Raw genomic sequence first — 10,292 nt, forward strand, 5'->3', positions numbered from 1 at the left:
GGGGACCACTGATATAGTGTATATGTGCATAGCAGTTTATTTATGATATTGAGAATGTTTGAGGTTCAGGGGTACTCTGGCCACAGCAGGAGTGACCGCTCTGGGAAAATAATCGACATTTGCTGCTTTAAGTGTTTTTAATTCTATGTATTTGATTTAGAATTGAAAACTAGTAACAGTTTTTGTGTTTCTTATGCTTATTTCTTTTCACTATGTCTGTGAGCTGCACGCAAAGCAGTGGCTGGGGTAGAGCCACAGGGAAGTGTGTTCTTTATGCACATCTTTGGTCAAAGAGGAATTGTGTGTAACATGCTGGTCCGGCTGTTTTTTTGGTGATCCGTGCTGTGCTGTCCTGTGCCGTCCCTTTTAAGGCTTTAAAAAAAAAAAAAAGGAGGGAGTGAATCAGCAGATGAGGAAGTGTCTGCCCTGTGTTATAACCAACCCTCTTCCTGCAAATCACATGAGATTGTGCCTGACCTGCATCATGTACAGCCGGCTTCTGCTCCTACTACTCGCCCTGGTCTCCTGGATCCATGCAGGGCTCTACTACAAGCAGGGGCAGCACTGCTACAAGCCTGTAGCCAGGGGGAGCTTCGGACAGAGGTGGGTTTTCACTTTGTATGTTCCTATTCTAGCAGAATTTGTAATTGTAGCATCATTTAGGTGTTGGTCACTGGCAGCCGTTGCAGCGCTGTACAAAGTGAGCAGCACATACAGGAGCTATGTTGACTTCTCCACAAAACCTAGTATAAGATTTACTGGATGGCCAGGTCATGCCTCTGTTGTCCCCTCCTGTCCACTGGGGTTGATCCTGAGCTCATTACGAGGGCGGAACCTCCCTCTTAAAGAGGCTCAGTCCCCTAAGCCTATAATTCAGTTACTGGTAGAAGTGGAAAAGGTAAAACCACCCAAAAGTTTTTTCTATATCTCTCAGGGACTCTGGTAGTGGGACCTGCAGCCTTGTGCACATTTGTTGGCCATTACGGGGGGATCCTATTCACCATTCTGGATTTGTTTAATTTTTTCACTGAGGAGAGGGAACACCCTAAGGTGAGCTCCAAAAACTCTTAGAGTGTAGGGACAGAACTTTTGGAACTGAGGGAGCTATGGTGTTGCCGATGTCTCAAGAAATAAAACAGGCCTCCACTTGATTCACCCCGTTAGTCTCCTCCTATAACACAAATATCACTCATTGGACGGATGGCCTCCTTAACCCTGTAACACACTTCAGGTAGTGTACTGGAATGGCCCATCTCAACATCTGCAGAGAAGAAGCAGTTAAAGGTCTGCAAAAAAAGTTTGCTACAATCCTTGCCACTCCTAATTTTATTTTAATATTAAAATTGGAGTTTTGTTTTAAGTTCAATGTGACTAAAAAGGATTATTGTTCAATCAAAGCCTCTGATTTACTATTTTTGTAAACGCACCGTTGACCCCTGTTTTTGTTTTGTTTTGTTGAGGCTGCTGTATAGAGCATGCTGAAACCTGTAGTTCCTGGTCTTGTCTGCATCCTGTGCTGCTGGACTGTGGGCTCATGTACCTAAAGACAATGTTGTCCCCTCTGGATTTTTGCAATGCCACGTTTGCTGTTCTATTTTCTTGTGAATACAATCTTTGCTCTGGATATTTTGTACAAGGAAATACCACAGAAATCCAGTTGTGTAATTTCCCCGTACCTTTAACTCTGGTATTGACACAGTAGCCGGCTGTCTTTAAAGGTACTTCAAACAGGATTGGGAAATTGTGTCAATCTCGTGACAAACCAGACTGGCTGCTTTCTCAGTAGTCATAATAAACAATGTAGGCCAAGTCCAATTAGTTGCCACAGTATGCGCAAAAAGTGATCACCTGGAAGAGGTGACCGTTGTATTTCCATTTTTAGACTTGAATTCTGAGTTTAGCAGAACGTGTTTAAAGGAACAGTCCACCCAAAACCGATATTTGTTATGACATGGTGTCATTTGGTTACGTAAAATAAAAGAAGCAGTAAGTGAGGGTGGGTTACAGCAGATGGGGAAAACTGGGAACATAATTGTGGAGATCTTTCACTCGGGGTACTAAAGAGGTGTAAGAATCTGGGGGGGCATTCAGCTTTCCAGCCTCTTCCAAAACGTATTCATGTTATGTGTGCACTGACCATTTTATGTTACATATGTTTAATTATATAATTAATATTTTTTTTTAGGACATACCCTCGGCCGCATGAATACCTCTCTATAAAAAGCTTGCCAAAGGCTTGGGACTGGCGTAATATTAATGGTTCCAATTATGTCAGCACTACAAGAAACCAGCACATTCCTCAGTACTGTGGATCATGCTGGGCACATGGAAGTACCAGTGCCATGGCAGGTGGGTTCCCTTCATCTTACATTTACCTTCTGCCAGCAGAGTACCCAACAGCGGGCTTTGTACCTTACATTTATCTGTAGCTTTGTTTCCTAAATCATAGGCCCGGTACCAGAGGTTTCGCCTTCACTGTACATATTGGTCTCTGTAGATGATTTCATTATTGGCTCTGAATATGTCAGAGGACGGCGAAGGTTTGTGATGGAGAAAAAAGGATGTATTTTATTCATGTCCAATGAAGGACACGGGGAGACTGTAACCTTCAGCTTATACTGCCGCTTACAGGAAGATTGGACACTGCCAAAGACACAAAAATTTAGACTAGCCCAGTATAACTCCTCCTGCTAACATAGCTCTGCTGAGAAAACACTAACTTACTAGTTACTAGCACAATTTTTTCTTTAACTTTTTTTTTTTCTTCAATCAAAACATTGCTGCTAGAGCTGTTCTACAATAGCAGCTATACGGCACAGTCTAGCCTCAGCGTGACTTTGGGGTGCTATGACTGGACCCCACTGGACTAGACATTGCAGGGCTTGCCTGGAAGTGACCTTCGGCATTGTTTTCCACATAGAGTGCTTTCCAGACCCCTTTGGTAACAAGTTAGCTGCACAGCACTTTCCCAGCCCATAGCCAATGGCTTTGTTTCAGCACTAGCTCTGTCTCTGACAACTCACTCTGGGTGTAGGTCAGTCGACTGAGCACTGGGAGCTATCTCATTGTTTGGATCTCTGGACACCCTTAAAATCCTTGCTTCCCTCTAGTTCCTATCATGGAAGGGGTTAATGGTGAGGGATGGAGCCCTGACTTGATCCACCGGTTGGAGTGTTGCACATGTTTGATACTCTTTCCTGTCATTCTCTGCCAAGGAAGCATCTCCTCTGCTGCTGCTCTCGCTTTGCTAAGAACCACTAGAACTGTGATCACAGGTCCATTTATGCTGTCTGCCTACAGTGACTTGGTTACCTTGCCTTGTACCCCAAGCTACATTGTTTTACTACCATTTGATTGCAACATGTCGGATAAAAGAAAGCCCAGAACTTCTTTCTACCTCAGGTAGCTTTGGATTTTCACCTCGATCAGGACATCGTTCTTCCTTCCTTCCCTCTATCCAGCTCCACTTCATTGGGAGCAGATATCCCTCCATTGCCTTTATGTGAGGGTCTATCTTTCAGCTTCCTTCAAAAAAACTGATTTCTTTTTCATTCTGGATGGTCCCTGTAAAGATGCATCAACTTCTCATGCCACCATCTTTCTCTGTGTATCAGACAGACCATTATCCAAGCTTATGGACTCAAGGATCCGGTCACTCCCTTTCCTGTCAGGACACACTCTGCCAGATCTGTCAGTGCCTCTTGGGCTTTAAACATTAGGCTACTGTTTCCCTTATGTGCAAGGCCACCATCTAGTCTTCTGTTCACATGTTTTCTAGGTCTTCCAGGTAGATTTTCAGGCCTCCTCTGAAGCCAGCTTCAAGTGTAAGGTCCTTAAAGTGGCTCTTTGAGCTGCAGGCACTCCGCAGTTTTCTGTTGTGTTTAGTGGGCCTGTTAGTGTTTGTTGTTGCCCACCTCTCAGTTTGATTGCTTTTGGATGTCCCGAAGGTTAAGGTGCCCATATACCTTACGATTATCGGACGAAACTTTTCATCCGATGATGGAACCGTCATACGATTTTCGTACGACGGCCCCATCCTGCCCCGATTATCGAAAGGTTCAATCAGCGGTAGTTTAAAAAAAACCACCTAGACGACTTGCGGTAATTGACCGCAATTATTTTTTTTTGCGCATGCGCAGCGTTAATCGTACGACTTTTGACTGACAGAAACGCCACCAACCATGCGAACATCGTACGATCGACCAAAGTTTTCAAACATGCTTGACCATCAAAAGTCGTACGATTGTACAGTACTATCGGTCGGGCACTCTATTCACACGTTACGATTGTTGTACGAAAAGTCGATCGCATACGATTATCGTACGATAATCGTAAGGTGTATGGGCACCTTTACAGTCTTCCTGTGTTCTGCAGTGGATGAGAGAGAAAATATAATTTTTCTACTCGCCATAATCTTATTGTGGGAGTCCATTGAGGGACACAGGTCCCACCCCTCTGTGTTTATGGTCATGCTCTTGGTACTGCTTTGTTACAAAACTAAGGCATGCTGGTAATGGGAGAGGTTATCCTTGACTGGCACACAATTTTGTGGTTTGTCAGTGTTACACTCTCCTGTAGGCTCCAGGATAACCCAGAGGTTACAGTCTTCCTGTGTTTCATGGTGACTAAATAAATCCTTTTTTTAAAGTGTGCCTCTAGGCAATTTTTTAGTTTTTATAGAGCGGGGAAGTGTTAGACTATAAATAAAGAATAACAAAAAACTATATCTCAATTGTATTTCTTGCTTTTTTGAGACTGTCAAATATATACAGAATCAGTATGGCACATCCGACACCTGTTTGTTGATATAGCCTAACCGGCACAATCAAGTTAACATCTCAATGCAATATATCCCAGTGGCAGTGTTCCTCCTTGGTAACGGGCTGCTATCTCACCACTCGAGACCGAGCTTTTATTCTTTAAAATGCTTCCATATAACACAGACACAAAACAGACACAAAACAGACACAAAACAGACAAACAGGACAGGGAAAACACACAGAGGACATAGGTCTTCAAAAAGAAGAGCAGTCCAAGAAAAACCTCGCCGCTGTCAGTTTTGTTTTATTGCAGTCTGTGTCTACACTGAGGAGATTCACCTGTCTATTTGTACTGGTAACTATGGTCACTGAGAATGAAAGTGAAATCCAAAATGTCTAAGGCCTCATTCACACAGCTATATGCTGGCCCGTACAGTTCTGTGCTGCGTGCACGGCCGTATCGGGCAGCTCCCGGGAAGGACAGGTGCTGCGTGTGATTTGTACGCAGCAGCCTGTCCTTCTCTATGGGAGTACGCGGCCGTATGACGCCCTACGCTCACCCGAACTGCACGTCCGTGTGGGTGCGGGTGCCCCTGCTCAGAATATTCCACTGGGGACACACGTTTCAGAGACAACTGTCTGAAAGTGGAATTCCCCTCATTTTGGGAGATTTGCTGTAATTTCCAGTTGCGTCTCTGGCACGTAATGAAGGGAAATTTTCCCCAATGGTACACAGACAGCAAAAAAAAAAAACCTCCGGGACACTAAGGGGTTTGTGTCCTATTTGCTGTTCAGGTCTGTGGAATGCAGTGTATTTGGGTGGTTTTAATAGAAACTGCACTGTAGGGAATACTGACCCCTTGGATATGTCTTGACTTGGATACAGCTGATAATTCACAAGGAAATTGTAAGATTCAGTAGGAGGAGAGCTAATTCACACCGGGAAATGCCCATTGAACTCGGGACTGACACCACTGAGTGCCTCCTGACCTCATGGGTGAAACTCTCATATACACTAGCAGTCAGTACTCATTGACACAGCACCCCAAACAGTGCCTCCAACATCTGGTGCATTGTAGTCCTCCTGATTTTTATTACTTCTTTTCACATGTCCCATCCATCTGGAGATAATTGCAAACCTCTGAAAGTAGTAAATATGTCAGAATAACTAGTCTTTTTTTTTCTTTCCCTTTTTGCACCTCTAACATGACTTTTCATGATCTTCCCTACAGATCGCATAAACATCAAGAGGAAAGGGGCATGGCCATCTTCCTACCTGTCTGTACAGAATGTGATTGACTGTGGCAATGCAGGATCCTGCGAGGGTGGAGACCATGGAGGGGTCTGGGAATACGCAAATAGTCATGGTATCCCTGATGAAACCTGCAACAACTACCAGGCCAAGGACCAGGGTGAGAGAAGGGGACATCAATGGGCAACAATGGGCCTGGTTTGTCCCAGTCTGTGGTGCTCCAAAACAGTCATGTTCTTTGTCTGTAGAATGGTAGAACAATAGGTGAAATTGGTTGCTTTGGACAATACAAAATGAGACGAATCTTCCTTCACTCTGATAAATGGGTCCATATGAGCTTTACTTACAGCAGCATGCTCCCTGTTCTTTTAACCCCTTCGTGACGGGAGACGTACAGTGTACGTCTTGTCACTTTGTGCCTATATGACTGGCCACGTACACTGTACGTGACGAGTTATATCAGGCTTTGTAATGCCGGTAATTGCTGATTCTCAGCATTTAACAGTCATTCATTAATGTCTCAGTATTGAGGCATTAATTAATGAAATAATTAAGCTTTTTGTAAAAGCTTCTTCCTTTCATTAATGAAAGAATGAAGCCGTTACATGCAAATAGAGGACCGCAATTTGCGATCCCGTATTTGACAGCTCAAAATAGCAGAGAGGCAGCAGTGACTCACCTCACCTCTCTGCTATTTGTTTTGACAGTTCGAGAGCCCGATGTTTAGATACATTTCACTGAAAGAATACAATGTATATCTTTTGAGTGAAATGTATCATTTCTGATCGTCTAGGCACGATCAAAGAGCTTTTAGTGAGATCTGAATCTGACTAAAGTCAGGATCAGTCTCTAAGGTTATTATTAGCTGTTCCTAAGTTTGGATCAGCCTAATAGCCAAAAATAAAATAAAAAAGTTAATTTATCAAGCTGTCATAGTGATTGCTTGATATAAACTGACAAGAAAAAAAAAAGTTTTTTTATTTTATTTTTATTTTTTTTACAAAGTGTAAAAAAATTAAAATAAAGTGTAAAACAAAATTAGGAAAATATAAATTATATATAAATATATTTTTTATACTATAATTAATATAAAAAAATTCTAAAAAAAAAAATAATAATCAAAACTTGTGAAAAAAGTGTTTTCTTCTAGTTTTTTTCCTAATTTTTTTATTTTATTCAAACTAAGTGAGGGGTTAGGTACACATATGTGATATAATTATATAGCCCTATCTGTCCTCTAAAAAACAATATATAATATGTGTGGGTACATTTAGTAAGAAAGTATATTACTGCTGTGGAAGAATCACACAGCAAAAATGTAAAAAATGTGTCAGTCATTTATGAACAGAACCTGAAAACTAGCTCAGTCATGAAGGGGTTAAACTCGATGGTCAGTGTGAAAGCTTCAGTGTCCTTTATATTTTGATATACTCTCAATGTGAGCCCATTACTCATATTTAGAATGGTGTGTTCTATTCAAGTGTTTGTGGACAATGTTTTTAGAAAGGCTTCAGAACCATTGGGGGCTGACATGTTAACATTATGGCTGTGCCAAAGTCACTCAGCTCGGGACTATGGTGGTGAATGGACGTGACGACCATGGCGAGTGTTTGCTCAGGCAGGGGTGTGGTATTCCTATCGCCCCGGGACAGGCAGTTTCGGGAGCCATGCGTAGTTTTTCTACATTTAGCCCAGCTGCGGGCAAGCAGCACGGCTAAATGTTGTGTGGGAGCTGTTTTGTACAAGTCATTTTAAAAAGCTGTACAGCTGTCCAAAAATCACTTGTAACCTGCCTGAATCACGCTTCCCCCCCTCCTCTCTTCCTATCTTCAGCGTGCGGTCACCCCGCTCCTGGCTGCTTCGCTCTCTGCACGTGGGCTTCCTTTTTGCCATTGTCTAGGGGAGGGAGGGGATGGGGACTGCCCCCACTTAGTGTGTACATGCTCTCATTTTGTGTGTGTGTCTGGCCCCCCTTAATGCTTTGCTTTATGTCCGTTTGCCTCCATTTAGTGTATGTGTGTATGTCTGCCCCCACTTACAGTATAGGTTTGTGTGTGCGTCTTACACCTGCATAGTGTGTTGGGTTGTGTGTGTTTATGTCTCCCCCATTTAGCACGTGTGTTGCCTGTCTGTCCCCACTTAGCATGCAGGTCCGACTTCCCCCACTTGCGCCTGCACTCAGTGTGTTGGGGTGCGTCTCTGCTCCCATTTAGTTTGTGGATGTGTGCTTCTGGTGTGTGTGTGCTTCTGGTGTGTGTGTGTGTGTGTGTGCTTCTGGTGGGTGTGTGTGCGTTGTGGCTAAAAGTCCTCCCATGACCCAACTAAAGAACTCAGGCCTGTATAGACATCATTTATTATCAGCAGTATACAAATTATGCAAAGAGAAAAAGGCATAAGTACCAAGTGAACCTGAGGGACCCGCTGGGGTTCACACAGTGCTGGCTGAGCTCTTGTGGTGGAAGGTCCGTGTCCCATGAGTGATTTTGTAGCAAGAATCGATCCTGAAGAGTTAGTTTCTGAGCGATTGACATTTTGCACCTCCTCAGTGGCTACTCATGTTATCCAATGCAGCCGCAGGTGACCATCCCACACCAGTCATTTCTGCTGCGTATAGATTGTAGCAGATACACATTGTGTCTTCAATACACAAGTCTCTGATGTGATATATAAAAGATGCTGCAAGAAGTGTTCATGTAGTTTACAGAGAGGAGACATATTGTGATTATTGCAAACATTGCATGGTCTGATCTGCATAAATGTATCACTGACTTTGCATGAACACTGAATGCTTCTTCTGAAATAACAGACTGCAACAAATTCAACCAGTGTGGGACCTGCTTGACGTTCGGGCAGTGCTTCTTCCTCGCCAACTACACGCTGTGGAAAGTCGGCGACTACGGCTCTGTCAGTGGGAGGGAGAAGATGATGGCTGAGATCTACAAGAATGGACCAATCAGGTGACCAGACTCCAGACATTATGTAACCAACATTATTTAAGGGCCAGTCCACACACAACTTGTTCTTGTATTAATGGTTGTCCTCACCTTGTTGGCACTTATATTTCTCACGACATGAGGGGTAGAGCTCACAGTTTTTCAGCTCTGTTCTGCTATAGAATCTCACTCAATATTCCCTAAGATATCAGTTGTGTATAGAGTGAAGGTCTAATGCATGGGGGTAGGCAACCTGGACACACTAGCTGTTATGAAACTACAAGTCACATGAGGCATTGCAAGACTCACAGTCATAGACATGATAGTATTTGTAGTTCCACAACAGCTGCCGTGCCAAGGTTGTCTATCCCGGCTCTAATGCATACTCATCCTCCAAATAGAAGTAAACTGAAGTTTTGACATGTTTCCTGTCCTTATTGCCAAAGCAGCCACATACCATCTCTTCAACGTAGTCTGGTTTGCTGCCATGGGCAATAAGAACGTATCTTCCTTATCCATCGTCCATAACCCCATCACATCTGAATAATGATCCTGAACTGTGAACTCCAGGCAAGCAGCCAACGTCTGAAGACAGACACAAAATATTTCTGTTCAGCAGTTGCTGTGATTCATTTAGCACTGAATGGACACAGATTGCAAAGTGCAGTAACTCACAGCGACCAATCAGCATTGAGTAAACTTTATCTGATTGGGCTTGAGGATTGCCCACGGCTGCTGCACTTTCACATAACATGGTGGCATGAGTAACTGGGCTAGCTACAGGCTGATAGGACCTGGCCACAGCAACCAATTTCAGATACTTTGATAAGTGAGGTGACATGAAATTGTATTTGCTACAAGGCATCTCTGTGAACGGTTTTGTGTAAAATCAGTGATGTGTGACACATGCGTTTGTATTTCATTTCAGCTGTGGAATAATGGCTACAGCTAAATTAGACGCCTACACCGGGGGCCTGTACGCCGAGTACCATCCAAGTGCCATGGTGAATCACATAGTGTCTGTAGCCGGCTGGGGTGTGGATGAGAACGGCGTGGAGTACTGGATTGTCCGCAACTCCTGGGGAGAACCTTGGGTGAGCTATTGTTTCATATATATATATATATATGAGGGGTTTACTGCAGACAGCCAATTGGCAGAGGACACCTGAGCTGGGTTGTGGACTGACAACGCCTGGAGCCCCCTTAGCACTACAAGCTTACGGGGGCCCCTTTTTCTGGTTTGGTTATTTTGACTTAAATTTTTCGATTCTGCCAATTATCCGAGTGAATGCATCTCCATCAAAATATCCAATCAGAAAAAATATCTTCCATCTAGCTCACATTCCA

The 10,292-nt window shown here is 43.5% G+C and overlaps 1 protein-coding gene across 1 annotated transcript in view; it reads left to right on the forward strand.

Moving 5' to 3' along the window:
* The first annotated feature begins 414 nt into the window (after positions 1-414).
* CTSZ (cathepsin Z) overlaps positions 415-10,292 on the forward strand; it is a 14,813-nt gene continuing 4,935 nt past the window's right edge. Inside the window, exons 1-5 of the mRNA XM_018574206.1 lie at positions 415-603; positions 2,186-2,349; positions 5,993-6,172; positions 8,819-8,969; positions 9,874-10,039. Of these exons, the coding sequence (XP_018429708.1) occupies positions 461-603; positions 2,186-2,349; positions 5,993-6,172; positions 8,819-8,969; positions 9,874-10,039 (804 nt within the window). The 5' untranslated portion in view covers positions 415-460. The remainder of the gene's footprint in view (positions 604-2,185; positions 2,350-5,992; positions 6,173-8,818; positions 8,970-9,873; positions 10,040-10,292) is intronic.

This window comes from Nanorana parkeri, unplaced genomic scaffold (assembly GCF_000935625.1).
Source record: "Nanorana parkeri isolate BGI_ZX_2015 unplaced genomic scaffold, ASM93562v1 scaffold50, whole genome shotgun sequence".
NCBI lineage: Eukaryota > Metazoa > Chordata > Amphibia > Anura > Dicroglossidae > Nanorana > Nanorana parkeri.